Source organism: Anomaloglossus baeobatrachus, chromosome 2, assembly GCF_048569485.1.
Source record: "Anomaloglossus baeobatrachus isolate aAnoBae1 chromosome 2, aAnoBae1.hap1, whole genome shotgun sequence".
Lineage (NCBI taxonomy): Eukaryota > Metazoa > Chordata > Amphibia > Anura > Aromobatidae > Anomaloglossus > Anomaloglossus baeobatrachus.
This window is the reverse complement of record NC_134354.1, coordinates 530169933-530187113: the sequence shown is the minus strand read 5'-3', so window position 1 is coordinate 530187113 and position 17181 is coordinate 530169933. Positions and strand designations below refer to the sequence as shown.

The 17181-nt window shown below is 46.7% G+C and overlaps 1 protein-coding gene across 1 annotated transcript in view; it reads left to right on the top strand.

Annotated features, from left to right (window-relative positions):
• Window positions 1–17181, top strand: part of GABRB3 (gamma-aminobutyric acid type A receptor subunit beta3) — a 364589-nt gene that overhangs the window by 296934 nt on the left and 50474 nt on the right. The window contains exon 6 of the mRNA XM_075336609.1: window positions 16081–16218. Within this exon, the coding sequence (XP_075192724.1) occupies window positions 16081–16218 (138 nt within the window). The remainder of the gene's footprint in view (window positions 1–16080; window positions 16219–17181) is intronic.

The following is a 17181-nucleotide window of genomic DNA, read 5'->3' as shown; positions in this document are numbered from 1 at the left end:
TCGCAGCTCCGTCTTCCTGAGTCCTATAGCCGATACAGCTGTATGCGCTGCATACACAGCGTTAGACAGCTTAGGGAGAGCACTTTATAGCAGTCCTTTTAAGGGCTCCAACCGGCAGGGTCAGAGAGCCATAGGTGACAGGTCCTGCAAACAGCAACAGCGTCTGTGTAGCCCAGGTCAGGGATTTCCTACCTGCATTTCACCATTAGGAGGGAATAGAAAGGCAGTCTTCCATTCCTCTACCCAGAGCACCACAATCCTGCCACTGTACCCTCTTGTCCTCTGCACACTCCAACTGATAACTAAGCCATTATACTAGCAAACACTCAGTGTACCTAGTGGCATCCTATACGTGGCTATTGGACTTTGCTATAGTCCCACTAGTGCAAAGACATTTGCAGAGCGCGTCTGCCTGCATTGCACACTACAACTCATTCTAACCAAGCCATTATACTAGCAAACACTCAGTGTACCTAGTGGCATCCTATACGTGGCTATTGGACTTTGCTATAGTCCCACTAGTGCAAAGACATTTGCAGAGCGCGTCTGCCTGCGTTGCACACTACAACTCATTCTAACCAAGCCATTATACTAGCAAACACTCAGTGTACCTAGTGGCATCCTATACGTGGCTATTGGACTTTGCTATAGTCCCACTAGTGCAAAGACATTTGCAGAGCGCGTCTGCCTGCTTTGCACACTACAACTCATTCTAACCAAGCCATTATACTAGCAAACACTCAGTGTACCTAGTGGCATCCTATACGTGGCTATTGGACTTTGCTATAGTCCCACTAGTGCAAAGACATTTGCAGAGCGCGTCTGCCTGCGTTGCACACTACAACTCATTCTAACCAAGCCATTATACTAGCAAACACTCAGTGTACCTAGTGGCATCCTATACGTGGCTATTGGACTTTGCTATAGTCCCACTAGTGCAAAGACATTTGCAGAGCGCGTCTGCCTGCGTTGCACACTACAACTCATTCTAACCAAGCCATTATACTAGCAAACACTCAGTGTACCTAGTGGCATCCTATACGTGGCTATTGGACTTTGCTATAGTCCCACTAGTGCAAAGACATTTGCAGAGCGCGTCTGCCTGCGTTGCACACTACAACTCATTCTAACCAAGCCATTATACTAGCAAACACTCAGTGTACCTAGTGGCATCCTATACGTGGCTATTGGACTTTGCTATAGTCCCACTAGTGCAAAGACATTTGCAGAGCGCGTCTGCCTGCGTTGCACACTACAACTCATTCTAACCAAGCCATTATACTAGCAAACACTCAGTGTACCTAGTGGCATCCTATACGTGGCTATTGGACTTTGCTATAGTCCCACTAGTGCAAAGACATTTGCAGAGCGCGTCTGCCTGCGTTGCACACTACAACTCATTCTAACCAAGCCATTATACTAGCAAACACTCAGTGTACCTAGTGGCATCCTATACGTGGCTATTGGACTTTGCTATAGTCCCACTAGTGCAAAGACATTTGCAGAGCGCGTCTGCCTGCGTTGCACACTACAACTCATTCTAACCAAGCCATTATACTAGCAAACACTCAGTGTACCTAGTGGCATCCTATACGTGGCTATTGGACTTTGCTATAGTCCCACTAGTGCAAAGACATTTGCAGAGCGCGTCTGCCTGCGTTGCACACTACAACTCATTCTAACCAAGCCATTATACTAGCAAACACTCAGTGTACCTAGTGGCATCCTATACGTGGCTATTGGACTTTGCTATAGTCCCACTAGTGCAAAGACATTTGCAGAGCGCGTCTGCCTGCGTTGCACACTACAACTCATTCTAACCAAGCCATTATACTAGCAAACACTCAGTGTACCTAGTGGCATCCTATACGTGGCTATTGGACTTTGCTATAGTCCCACTAGTGCAAAGACATTTGCAGAGCGCGTCTGCCTGCGTTGCACACTACAACTCATTCTAACCAAGCCATTATACTAGCAAACACTCAGTGTACCTAGTGGCATCCTATACGTGGCTATTGGACTTTGCTATAGTCCCACTAGTGCAAAGACATTTGCAGAGCGCGTCTGCCTGCGTTGCACACTACAACTCATTCTAACCAAGCCATTATACTAGCAAACACTCAGTGTACCTAGTGGCATCCTATACGTGGCTATTGGACTTTGCTATAGTCCCACTAGTGCAAAGACATTTGCAGAGCGCGTCTGCCTGCGTTGCACACTACAACTCATTCTAACCAAGCCATTATACTAGCAAACACTCAGTGTACCTAGTGGCATCCTATACGTGGCTATTGGACTTTGCTATAGTCCCACTAGTGCAAAGACATTTGCAGAGCGCGTCTGCCTGCGTTGCACACTACAACTCATTCTAACCAAGCCATTATACTAGCAAACACTCAGTGTACCTAGTGGCATCCTATACGTGGCTATTGGACTTTGCTATAGTCCCACTAGTGCAAAGACATTTGCAGAGCGCGTCTGCCTGCGTTGCACACTACAACTCATTCTAACCAAGCCATTATACTAGCAAACACTCAGTGTACCTAGTGGCATCCTATACGTGGCTATTGGACTTTGCTATAGTCCCACTAGTGCAAAGACATTTGCAGAGCGCGTCTGCCTGCGTTGCACACTACAACTCATTCTAACCAAGCCATTATACTAGCAAACACTCAGTGTACCTAGTGGCATCCTATACGTGGCTATTGGACTTTGCTATAGTCCCACTAGTGCAAAGACATTTGCAGAGCGCGTCTGCCTGCGTTGCACACTACAACTCATTCTAACCAAGCCATTATACTAGCAAACACTCAGTGTACCTAGTGGCATCCTATACGTGGCTATTGGACTTTGCTATAGTCCCACTAGTGCAAAGACATTTGCAGAGCGCGTCTGCCTGCGTTGCACACTACAACTCATTCTAACCAAGCCATTATACTAGCAAACACTCAGTGTACCTAGTGGCATCCTATACGTGGCTATTGGACTTTGCTATAGTCCCACTAGTGCAAAGACATTTGCAGAGCGCGTCTGCCTGCGTTGCACACTACAACTCATTCTAACCAAGCCATTATACTAGCAAACACTCAGTGTACCTAGTGGCATCCTATACGTGGCTATTGGACTTTGCTATAGTCCCACTAGTGCAAAGACATTTGCAGAGCGCGTCTGCCTGCGTTGCACACTACAACTCATTCTAACCAAGCCATTATACTAGCAAACACTCAGTGTACCTAGTGGCATCCTATACGTGGCTATTGGACTTTGCTATAGTCCCACTAGTGCAAAGACATTTGCAGAGCGCGTCTGCCTGCGTTGCACACTACAACTCATTCTAACCAAGCCATTATACTAGCAAACACTCAGTGTACCTAGTGGCATCCTATACGTGGCTATTGGACTTTGCTATAGTCCCACTAGTGCAAAGACATTTGCAGAGCGCGTCTGCCTGCGTTGCACACTACAACTCATTCTAACCAAGCCATTATACTAGCAAACACTCAGTGTACCTAGTGGCATCCTATACGTGGCTATTGGACTTTGCTATAGTCCCACTAGTGCAAAGACATTTGCAGAGCGCGTCTGCCTGCGTTGCACACTACAACTCATTCTAACCAAGCCATTATACTAGCAAACACTCAGTGTACCTAGTGGCATCCTATACGTGGCTATTGGACTTTGCTATAGTCCCACTAGTGCAAAGACATTTGCAGAGCGCGTCTGCCTGCGTTGCACACTACAACTCATTCTAACCAAGCCATTATACTAGCAAACACTCAGTGTACCTAGTGGCATCCTATACGTGGCTATTGGACTTTGCTATAGTCCCACTAGTGCAAAGACATTTGCAGAGCGCGTCTGCCTGCGTTGCACACTACAACTCATTCTAACCAAGCCATTATACTAGCAAACACTCAGTGTACCTAGTGGCATCCTATACGTGGCTATTGGACTTTGCTATAGTCCCACTAGTGCAAAGACATTTGCAGAGCGCGTCTGCCTGCGTTGCACACTACAACTCATTCTAACCAAGCCATTATACTAGCAAACACTCAGTGTACCTAGTGGCATCCTATACGTGGCTATTGGACTTTGCTATAGTCCCACTAGTGCAAAGACATTTGCAGAGCGCGTCTGCCTGCGTTGCACACTACAACTCATTCTAACCAAGCCATTATACTAGCAAACACTCAGTGTACCTAGTGGCATCCTATACGTGGCTATTGGACTTTGCTATAGTCCCACTAGTGCAAAGACATTTGCAGAGCGCGTCTGCCTGCGTTGCACACTACAACTCATTCTAACCAAGCCATTATACTAGCAAACACTCAGTGTACCTAGTGGCATCCTATACGTGGCTATTGGACTTTGCTATAGTCCCACTAGTGCAAAGACATTTGCAGAGCGCGTCTGCCTGCGTTGCACACTACAACTCATTCTAACCAAGCCATTATACTAGCAAACACTCAGTGTACCTAGTGGCATCCTATACGTGGCTATTGGACTTTGCTATAGTCCCACTAGTGCAAAGACATTTGCAGAGCGCGTCTGCCTGCGTTGCACACTACAACTCATTCTAACCAAGCCATTATACTAGCAAACACTCAGTGTACCTAGTGGCATCCTATACGTGGCTATTGGACTTTGCTATAGTCCCACTAGTGCAAAGACATTTGCAGAGCGCGTCTGCCTGCGTTGCACACTACAACTCATTCTAACCAAGCCATTATACTAGCAAACACTCAGTGTACCTAGTGGCATCCTATACGTGGCTATTGGACTTTGCTATAGTCCCACTAGTGCAAAGACATTTGCAGAGCGCGTCTGCCTGCGTTGCACACTACAACTCATTCTAACCAAGCCATTATACTAGCAAACACTCAGTGTACCTAGTGGCATCCTATACGTGGCTATTGGACTTTGCTATAGTCCCACTAGTGCAAAGACATTTGCAGAGCGCGTCTGCCTGCGTTGCACACTACAACTCATTCTAACCAAGCCATTATACTAGCAAACACTCAGTGTACCTAGTGGCATCCTATACGTGGCTATTGGACTTTGCTATAGTCCCACTAGTGCAAAGACATTTGCAGAGCGCGTCTGCCTGCGTTGCACACTACAACTCATTCTAACCAAGCCATTATACTAGCAAACACTCAGTGTACCTAGTGGCATCCTATACGTGGCTATTGGACTTTGCTATAGTCCCACTAGTGCAAAGACATTTGCAGAGCGCGTCTGCCTGCGTTGCACACTACAACTCATTCTAACCAAGCCATTATACTAGCAAACACTCAGTGTACCTAGTGGCATCCTATACGTGGCTATTGGACTTTGCTATAGTCCCACTAGTGCAAAGACATTTGCAGAGCGCGTCTGCCTGCGTTGCACACTACAACTCATTCTAACCAAGCCATTATACTAGCAAACACTCAGTGTACCTAGTGGCATCCTATACGTGGCTATTGGACTTTGCTATAGTCCCACTAGTGCAAAGACATTTGCAGAGCGCGTCTGCCTGCGTTGCACACTACAACTCATTCTAACCAAGCCATTATACTAGCAAACACTCAGTGTACCTAGTGGCATCCTATACGTGGCTATTGGACTTTGCTATAGTCCCACTAGTGCAAAGACATTTGCAGAGCGCGTCTGCCTGCGTTGCACACTACAACTCATTCTAACCAAGCCATTATACTAGCAAACACTCAGTGTACCTAGTGGCATCCTATACGTGGCTATTGGACTTTGCTATAGTCCCACTAGTGCAAAGACATTTGCAGCACGTCTGCCTGCGTTGCACACTCCAACTAATTATAACTAAGTTGCATTGTCAGGGATATTTATTCTTTATTATTCTGCTGTTAATAAAGCTAGACCACCACTGCAATCTTCACCACCTCTCAATTTTTACTACCACATTTTCAGTCCACAATCTTGTCGCAATCAACATGAGTGGCAAAATGACAGATGCTGGTGGAAAGGGGAAGAGGCGTGGTGGAAAAGGCAAAAAAGGTTTTGTCCGTGGGGAAGGTGGCAAAGCTCCATTATCATCTGCTGAAGATAGACCATCTACCAGCAAAAGTAAGATGTCTACTACTTACCGTGGACAATCCGATGTGCTCCCTTTGTTACGGACACGAACAACAGGAACAAAGGTAGATGATGGGCAAAAAAGGAAAATGCTTGAATGGATCTCAAGTGGTCCAACAAGTGCCCTCTCTGCCACTTCAAGTACCGCATCCAAAAAACACCAGTCCTCTGAGTTGTCATCCCAATCAAACTTGCTTTCTCCCAGCTCTGAAGTCTCCATCAGCCCTGCACAGTATGGTGGAACTGAGATGGCTGAGTCTGCAGAGCTGTTCAGTCACACTATAGCCTGGGAATCAGAGGTCTGCTCCCAAGCTACAGTGAGTACAGAACAGGAAATGGTCTGCAGTGATGCCCAGAACCTTTGTGACTCAGATTCAGGCCGTGAGGACCAAGTTTCTGAGCATAATGTTGACCCTTTGTCACAAACTGTAACACCTGTGGTTATAGACAATGAGGAACATACTGATGAAGATGAGACGCAGATACCCGATTGGGATGACAACTTAAATATTCCGTCAGGGCAAGAAGAGGCTCGGTCTGAGGGGGAGGGGAGTGCAAACACAACAATTGATGATGACGTTCTAGATCCCACCTACTGTCAACCCCCAGTCAGGCACTCGAGGAGGTCAACAGAGGCGGTGGAGGAGGATGCAACCGACGACGAAGTTACCTTGCGCCTTCCTGGACAGAGTCGGAGCACTGGTAGCACGTCTACAACTGCATCCTCAGCCACCACTCTGCCTATGAGCATTATTCGGGGTGGATCAACAGGTCGCATGGCCTCTAAGCCTTGCCTAGCCTGGTCCTTTTTTCACATCGAAAAAGATCGCCCAACTCATGTGATATGTAACATTTGTCATGATTCTGTTAGTAGAGGTCAAAACCTCAGCAGTTTGACAACTTCTTCCATGAATCGTCACATGACTAAATATCATAAGTCCCGGTGGGAAGCTCACCGTGCTGCAATGCGGCCTAGTGGAGCGAACCATCCACCGCCCGCCCCTTCCACTGCATCCGCGCGCTCTTCATCTTCTAGGACTGTGGGGACAGCTGCCACACCTGTTTTTCCACGCAAAACTTCCACCACTGTAACCGCAACAGGCAGTTTGCTTGTAAGGTCGTCAGTTGGTTTGGAAGGGGAAACAAGTGAGTGTGTACAGCTCTCTCAGACATCGATAGCACCAACGTTGGATGAAGGCAACATCATGTCTCCGCCTGCACTTTCCTCACAAACCTGCATTTTTCAAGGGACACCCTACTCAACACCGTCTACACACAGCAGCCAGATCTCTGTCCCTCAGATGTGGTCAAATAAAAGGCCACTTCCTCCGACCCATGACAAAGCTAAGAGGTTGACTCTATCCCTCTGTAAGCTGTTGGCTACCGAAATGCTGCCTTTCCGCCTAGTGGACACACAGGATTTTAGAGACCTTATGTCTGTCGCTGTGCCCCAGTACCAGATGCCTAGTCGCCACTACTTCTCTAAGAAAGGTGTGCCCGCGCTACACCAGCATGTCGCACACAACATCACCGCTTCCTTGAGAAACTCTGTGTGTGAACGGGTGCATTTCACCACCGATACTTGGACCAGTAAGCATGGACAGGGACGTTACATGTCGCTGACTGGGCACTGGGTAACTATGGTGATAGATGGTGAAGGGTCTGCTGCACAAGTCTTGCCGTCCCCACGACTTGTGTGTCAATCCTCTGTCTGTCCAAGTTCCGCCACTGCTTCTGCATCCTCCACCTCATCTGGGTCCTCCACCTCCGCCCCAAGCCTGCCTGGTCAGGCCACCAGCGTTCTCACTGCGCAGAAGGAATCACGCACCCCTCATTACTATGCTGGCAGCAGAGCGCAACGGCATCAGGCGGTCTTTAGCTTGACATGTCTTGGTAATAAGAGTCACACAGCTGAGGAGTTGTGGTCAGCTTTGCGGTCCGAGTTTAATAAATGGTTGTCTCCACTCAAACTGCAGCCTGGTAAGGCCGTGTGCGACAATGCTGCAAACCTGGGTGCGGCACTTCGCCTGGGCAAGGTGACACACGTACCTTGTATGGCTCACGTGTTGAACCTTGTCGTGCAGCAATTTTTAACACACTATCCCGGCCTAGATGGCCTTCTGAACAGGGCACGAAAACTGTCAGCTCACTTCCGCCGTTCAAGCGCCGCAGCAGAGCGACTTGCATCGCTCCAGAAGTCTTTCGGCCTGCCGGTTCATCGCCTGAAATGCGATGTGGCGACACGCTGGAATTCAACTCTCCACATGTTACAGCGACTGTGGCAGCACCGCAGAGCCCTGGTGCAATACGTCATGACGTATAGCCTGGGCCAACGAGATGCAGAGGTGGGGCAGATCACCCTGATGGAGTGGTCTCAGATCAAGGACCTATGCACCCTTCTGCACAGTTTCGACATGGCGACGAATATGTTTAGCTCTGACAATGCCATTATCAGCATGACGATTCCAGTCATTTACATGCTGGAGCACACGCTAAACACTATTCGGAGTCAGGGGGTGGGACAACATGAAGGGGAGGAACTACAGGAGGATTCATATGCGCAAGGGACAACAACATCACGAAGGTCCAGACGTTCATCATCACCAACGCAGCAGGCATGGGACCATGGGGGACAGGGATCGACAAGGGCGCATAGTAGCAGGCGAAATGTTGAGCAAGGTGCAGGAGAACATGAAGAAATGGAGGACGAACTGTCCATGGACATGGAAGACTCAGCGGATGAGGGAGACCTTGGTCAAATTTCAGTTGAAAGAGGTTGGGGTCAGATGTCAGAGGAAGAAAGAACGGGTAGCACCTCTATGCCACAAACACAGCATGGACTTGGTCCGCATGGCTGCGCAAGACACATGAGTGCCTTTTTGTTGCACTACCTCCAACATGACAGTCGTATTGTCAAAATTAGAAGTGATGATGACTACTGGATTGCCACACTATTAGATCCCCGGTACAAGTCCAAATTTTGTGACATAATTCCAGCCATAGAAAGGGACGCACGTATGCAGGAGTATCAGCAGAAGCTGTTACTAGATCTTAGCTCGGCTTTTCCACCAAACAACCGTGCAGGTGCAGGGAGTGAATCTCCCAGTTGTAACTTGACAAACATGGGACGGTCTCGTCATCTTCAACAGTCTACCCGTACCAGTAGGACCTTTTCTGGTGCCGGTAACAGCAATTTTATGGAATCTTTTCATAATTTTTTTAGACCCTCTTTTGCAAGGCCACCAGAGACAACAAGTCTGACACATAGTCAACGGCTGGAGAGGATGATACAGGAGTATCTCCAAATGAACATCGATGCCATGACTGTGCAACTGGAGCCTTGCTCCTTTTGGGCTTCAAACCTACAAAAATGGCCAGAGCTCGCAACTTACGCCTTGGAGATTTTGTCGTGTCCAGCTGCCAGCGTTGTCTCTGAACGTGTATTCAGTGCTGCTGGGTGTGTGCTGACAGATAAGCGCACGCGTCTGTCCAGTGACAATGTGGACAGACTGACGTTCATCAAAATGAACAAGTCATGGATCCAGAAGGAATTTACTACCCCTGTGTCATCCTGGGGAGAGTAAATGCTTGTGGATTTGGAATGTGCTTGATGCAAATCAAAACATCCTGTTTGCAACTAGGGCCCAAGTGCTGCCACTGATGGGGTGGGTGTCTGTGTGGCCCAATTTTTGGAAAAAAGGGAGACTCCGCTTGGAGTAACCCTTGCTTGCTGTGTTTTTAAAAGAAGCCAAGATGAACAGAGCTGGGATCAGGAAAGACTTTGCTACCTACCCCGGTGTCATCCTGTGGACGGCTAAGAATAGCGTATTTTTGAATGTGCTTGATGCAAATCAAAACATCCTGTTTGCAACTAGGGCCCAAGTGCTGCCACTGATGGGGTGGGTGTCTGTGTGGCCCAATTTTTGGAAAAAAGGGAGACTCCGCTTGGAGTAACCCTTGCTTGCTGTGTTTTTAAAAGAAGCCAAGATGAACAGAGCTGGGATCAGGAAAGACTTTGCTACCTACCCCGGTGTCATCCTGTGGACGGCTAAGAATAGCGTATTTTTGAATGTGCTTGATGCAAATCAAAACATCCTGTTTGCAACTAGGGCCCAAGTGCTGCCACTGATGGGGTGGGTGTCTGTGTGGCCCAATTTTTGGAAAAAAGGGAGACTCCGCTTGGAGTAACCCTTGCTTACATTGTTTTTAAAAGAAGCCAAGATGAACAAGTCATGGGTCAGCAAAGACTTTGCTACCTACCCCGGTGTCATCCTGGGGACGGCTAAGAATAGCGTATTTTTGAATGTGCTTGATGCAAATCAAAACATCCTGTTTGCAACTAGGGCCCAAGTGCTGCCACTGATGGGGTGGGTGTCTGTGTGGCCCAATTTTTGGAAAAAAGGGAGACTCCGCTTGGAGTAACCCTTGCTTGCTGTGTTTTTAAAAGAAGCCAAGATGAACAGAGCTGGGATCAGGAAAGACTTTGCTACCTACCCCGGTGTCATCCTGGGGACGGCTAAGAATAGCGTATTTTTGAATGTGCTTGATGCAAATCAAAACATCCTGTTTGCAACTAGGGCCCAAGTGCTGCCACTGATGGGGTGGGTGTCTGTGTGGCCCAATTTTTGGAAAAAAGGGAGACTCCGCTTGGAGTAACCCTTGCTTGCTGTGTTTTTAAAAGAAGCCAAGATGAACAGAGCTGGGATCAGGAAAGACTTTGCTACCTACCCCGGTGTCATCCTGGGGACGGCTAAGAATAGCGTATTTTTGAATGTGCTTGATGCAAATCAAAACATCCTGTTTGCAACTAGGGCCCAAGTGCTGCCACTGATGGGGTGGGTGTCTGTGTGGCCCAATTTTTGGAAAAAAGGGAGACTCCGCTTGGAGTAACCCTTGCTTGCTGTGTTTTTAAAAGAAGCCAAGATGAACAGAGCTGGGATCAGGAAAGACTTTGCTACCTACCCCGGTGTCATCCTGGGGACGGCTAAGAATAGCGTATTTTTGAATGTGCTTGATGCAAATCAAAACATCCTGTTTGCAACTAGGGCCCAAGTGCTGCCACTGATGGGGTGGGTGTCTGTGTGGCCCAATTTTTGGAAAAAAGGGAGACTCCGCTTGGAGTAACCCTTGCTTACATTGTTTTTAAAAGAAGCCAAGATGAACAAGTCATGGGTCAGCAAAGACTTTGCTACCTACCCCGGTGTCATCCTGGGGACGGCTAAGAATAGCGTATTTTTGAATGTGCTTGATGCAAATCAAAACATCCTGTTTGCAACTAGGGCCCAAGTGCTGCCACTGATGTGGTGGGTGTCTGTGTGGCCCAATTTTTGGAAAAAAGGGAGACTCCGCTTGGAGTAACCCTTGCTTGCTGTGTTTTTAAAAGAAGCCAAGATGAACAGAGCTGGGATCAGGAAAGACTTTGCTACCTACCCCGGTGTCATCCTGTGGACGGCTAAGAATAGCGTATTTTTGAATGTGCTTGATGCAAATCAAAACATCCTGTTTGCAACTAGGGCCCAAGTGCTGCCACTGATGGGGTGGGTGTCTGTGTGGCCCAATTTTTGGAAAAAAGGGAGACTCCGCTTGGAGTAACCCTTGCTTACATTGTTTTTAAAAGAAGCCAAGATGAACAAGTCATGGGTCAGCAAAGACTTTGCTACCTACCCCGGTGTCATCCTGGGGACGGCTAAGAATAGCGTATTTTTGAATGTGCTTGATGCAAATCAAAACATCCTGTTTGCAACTAGGGCCCAAGTGCTGCCACTGATGGGGTGGGTGTCTGTGTGGCCCAATTTTTGGAAAAAAGGGAGACTCCGCTTGGAGTAACCCTTGCTTGCTGTGTTTTTAAAAGAAGCCAAGATGAACAGAGCTGGGATCAGGAAAGACTTTGCTACCTACCCCGGTGTCATCCTGGGGACGGTTAAGAATAGCGTATTTTTGAATGTGCTTGATGCAAATCTAGCTGTGAAGTGTACAACTGGGGCCCAAGTGCTGCCACTGAAGGGGTGGGTGTGTGTGGGGCCCAATTTTTGGAAAAAAGGGAGACTCCGCTTGGAGTAACCCTTGCTTGCTGTGTTTTTAAAAGAAGCCAAGATGAACAGAGCTGGGATCAGGAAAGACTTTGCTACCTACCCCGGTGTCATCCTGGGGACGGATAAGAATGGCGTATTTTTGAATGTGCTTGATGCAAATCTAGCTGTGAAGTGTACAACTGGGGCACAACTGCTGCCACTGAAGGGGTGGGTGTGTGGGGCCCAATTTTTGGAAAAAAGGGAGACTCCGCTTGGAGTCACCTTGCGGTGTTTTACATGACTTTAGAAGGGCGTGCCATGCCTATATCTGTGTGTCCTCCTCTTTTTCCTTGTCCAGCTGTTTTGTTTTCGCATGAGTACATGTCCTTGTCACTTTCCCATGTGTTTGTGTTGTGTTGTGAGTTGTTTGTCACCTTTTGGACACCTTTGAGGGTGTTTTCTAGGTGTTTTACTGTGTTTGTGATTGCCTGCCATTGTTTCCTATGGGCTCGAGTTCGGTTCGTCGAACGTTCGACGAGCCGAACTCGAGCCAGACCCCCCGTTCGGCGAACCGCCTCGAGCCGAACCGGGACCGGTTCGCTCATCTCTAAGTCTAAGAAACCTCAGTGTCATTAACATCTCTTCTGGTCAATTGAAATCTTTGAAGTACTTCCAATTTAAATCAACCCACCAAGAATCTAATTTTTTTCTTATAAAATTGGAGAATTTGAATTGCAAAAGATTTGCTCATCTCTAGGTTTCGTTACTAAAATATTTGCTTAGTCATATTATCACCTATGGAATATTTTTGATCAGTGTTTTATCACGGTCCGTTAACTCTTGGCTAAAATTGTGCAATGCAGAGAACACTTCACCGCAAAGCAATGTATGATAGGTACTATAGAAAGGTAATAGCGCCTTTATATAATACTATTATTTTAGGGTGAATGCGGTAGAAAAAAATCCTAATTATATTGTCTTTAAACAATAGTACATAATTTGATGGACCTTGATGGACAAAAATACACTATTTGGATGAAAGTGATAAGACACCTACAGTTTATGCTACAAAAGCGTGCATGACAACCCATTTTAAATTCATATTCATTTAAGTGAAGTTAGTCCCCTCCTTTGCAACTAAAATAGTTTCTTTTCATTTGGGAAGCATTTCTTACAGATTTTTCAGTGAGGTCACTTGGGAAGTTTTGCCAAGTCATTTACTAGTTTATATAAGGACAGGCACAGATTTTGGACAGGAGGTTTGGCTCACAAGCTACAATCTACTTCAACCCTAAGGTTTTCAGTGGGTTTGAAGTCAGGGCACTGTACGAGCCAGTCAACGTCTCTGGTATCACACTCAACCATCCATTTCATTATGGACCTTGCTTTATGCGATAGGGCAGAGTCATGCTGGAATAGAAAAGGGCCTCTCTCAAATGTCCAAAAGTCAGAAACAGTTGTCCAAAATGACTTGGTGTGCTGAAACATTAAAATTTCCCTTCACTGGATCAAGGAGGCCTAGGAAAACCAATGGAAAACCACTCCATTTCATTATTCTTCCTCCACAAACCTTCACAGTTGTTACGATTCAGTTAGGCAGATGTAATTTTTCTGGGATTCACTTAAACCCAACTTATCATTCAGCCTTATATTGAGCTGAAAAAAATTTGAGTCTTTAACGCAATTTTATATTGTTGCAAATAGTATCAAATATTTTATTGAAAATATAAAACATTATCTAAAAGCACATACAAGGTCTTCAAGTTATCATTCAGCCTGCCAGATAGAGATGCCTGATATATCAATCCAAAAAATATGGTCCTACTTCCTCAGAGTCAGGTGATGCTGTGGTTTACACCACTCCATAATGCTTGGTGATGTAAGGCTTGCATATAGCTAATTGGCCATGAAGACTCAGGCCATGAGTCTGTTGTTAGGGTACCATCACACTTTAGCGACGCAGCAGCGATCTCACCAGCGATCTGACCTGGTCAGGATCGCTGCTGCGTCGCTACATGGTCGCTGGTGAGCTGTCAAACAGGCAGATCTCACCAGCGACCAGTGACCAGCCCCCAGCCAGCAGTGACGTGCAAGCGATGCTGCGCTTGCACGGAGCCGTCGTCTGGAAGCTGCGGACACTGGTAACTAAGGTAAACATCGGGTATGGTTACCCAATGTTTACCTTAGTTACCAGCGCCCACCGCTTAGCTTAGCGTGTGCAGGGAGCAGGAGCCGGCACTGGCAGCGTGAGAGCTGCGGAGGCTGGTAACGAAGGTAAATATCGGGTAACCACCACGGGTGTCACACGGCCCGCACCCGTACCACACGGGTGTAGTGTGGATGCGGTCCCGTGTGACACGCGCCAGAGAAATTACACGTGTCAGTGAAAAAAAACAAAAACATTAACTCACCTTCTCCAGCCCTCCTGTCTCTGCAGCTGCTGCCTCTTGCTACCGACCGCCGCTCATTATTCTCATTTAATATTCACTTCACTGCCTGGCAGCAGCGGGGAGATGGGAGGGCTGGAGACCGAAGATCAGCACCACGGACAGCAGGAAGGACCAGGTGAGTATGTAAATTACCGGTTCTACGTGTGCTATCGCGGATAGCACACGTAGAACACACGTGGCCCGCACATACCAGAGACACGTACTTACCTGCACGCAACACGCAGGGGAAATACGTATCTCTCGGCACGTGCGTGAATTTCACGTGAGTGTGGCAGAGGCCTAAAGTGGTGTAAATCAAAAAAGTCCGTGGAGCCTCTATTAGGAGTCTCGACACAGAAACTAGCCAGATATCCCTCCGGGAAGGACCTAGCCAAGGAGTGGCTCTTTTTAGGGGACCACCATAACCACCATATTAAGTGGCTCTTTTAGTCAATATCCAACTCTTTGAAAAGTTTAAAGATATTACAAGGGAAATACCAAGGCCAGGTATCCATCCACAGACAGCTGTTTCGGGGTATTGCCCCTCATCAGTGTGGAGTAGGATTCTGGCCAGGTGGGAGCAATGCCTAGTAGACCAACAAGACAAAACAATCACTGATCTCGGGGAGACCAGCCAGAGAATACACTGCCGGCAGCCAACGAGGGTGCTCAAGACAGTGAAATCATAGGTGCATTGCCCCATGGTGGTGGTGTAACAGTTCTTGAATAAGGCTGAGGCCACACATGTGAGGCCACATTATGTGCGAGTCCTTGCATGACACTTGGCTCAAGGTCACAGCACAGCGGGAGCCGAGTGTCATGCGAGGGTCATGCGAATGTGGTCCGATCGTGCGATCAGACCACAGATGCGGTTGGGCCAGCACTGCAGAGGGGAGGGCCGGCTCTGAGGAGGAGAGGGAGGGATTTATCTCCCTATCTCCTCCGTTGCCGGATGATGCGAGAATCGCACTACACTCATGTTACACCGGTGTAATGCGAGTGCAGTGCGATGTTTCTCTCACCCCATAGACTTGAATGGGTGCGAGAGAATCTAGGATCGCATTACACTCGCAGCATGATGTGACTGTTTTCTCGGTCCAATTAGGGCTGAGAATATAATCGCTCATGGGTGCTGCCCCATAGAGTAATAATGGGCCGAGTGGAATGCAATGTTTTTATTGCATTCCACTCCCACAGTTTTTCTCGCCGTGTTTCCTAGGCCCTAGATGGGTGGTCTTAATTTTGTCCCCTCTATCCTCTACCCATTATAAGATAGCTTATTGGGACTGGTGGGAGAAAAGCAAAAGTCACAGTATTATAGTGCAGCTTCTGAGCTGTGCAAAAATATTATGACTTACTAAGATATATTACACCATCATTCTGGTGTATACACCTTGCTCAATCGGGGCCATAGTTTAGACACATTGCCTGTCATATTTATAGGCAACAAAAACATCTATTGAATTCTCTCCATTAACAGAAAACCACTTTATTCTTTATTTAACTATATGAATTAATGTTGTAAATTCCATTTCTCATTTTGATAGATGGCTACACCACTGATGACATTGAATTTTACTGGAGAGGTGGAGATAAGGCCGTAACGGGGGTTGAGAGGATAGAGCTGCCTCAATTTTCCATTATGGATCACAAATTAGTGTCTAAAAATGTTGTATTTGCTACAGGTAAGTTTTGTGTTCTCCATGTACCATTTTTGTGTATGTCACATTTTGTACAATATCAAGCTTTTATGAATGTCTGACTCATTTGTTTAACAGTGTGAGCTTCCTTTGAAACCTTTTTATTGTTGTTAAAATCACATGAAAAGTTCAATATTTCCAAAACAACAGGGTCTGCTACGAAATGTTTTTTAAACAGTGACTCATTGCAGCAAAGCATCCCACACAGTGCACAGGTTTCTGTTGTTTGATATAATACCTGCTGAAATCAAGTGCTTTTTTTGTCTAACTGAAAGCGCTATAGTTATAGAAAATCCACCCTTTCTGTAACAGTAAAAAATTGACCACACATAGAGGACCCATCTGCTGAAGAAGTTGAAAGTTACGCCCCACCTGCCCTTGCCCTTCAATTAACAGACTGTAGGATGAGTTAGCTATTTTTTCTTACTATAAACTTTTATACAATTTTTATCAATGATCCATTATCCACCACTAGTGACTATGCGATATAGTGTCCAGTTCTATAGGAATAGTGATGAGATAATAATCATTTGTAGTGAGCTCCTTGTGATATAATACAAAGAGCTATCTGGAGATGTCTGTAGTTGATGCCTCAGTGAGGTATTGTTGTGTCTTTGTTGAGATAATACATTTGGCCCAGGTTTGTATGATAATAGCTTATTTGGTTATCACTAGGACGGAGTAATCCTATAACTGCGTATACATTAAATGGAAGTAAACTCCGGACTACAGAACAGGAGAAGGACTTGGGTATTCTCATTACAAATAAGCTGAGCAGCAGCACTCAATGTCAAGCAGCAGCTGCAAAAGCAAACAAGATTGTAGGGTGTTGTGAGGTAGCGTCGTCGGCTGCGCTGCAGAAGACACGGGATCCAGGCACCAAGGTTCACAGCACACGGTTTATTCCAAAGAAAAAGTCCACAATAGTACATATGTGCCTTTCCGGCA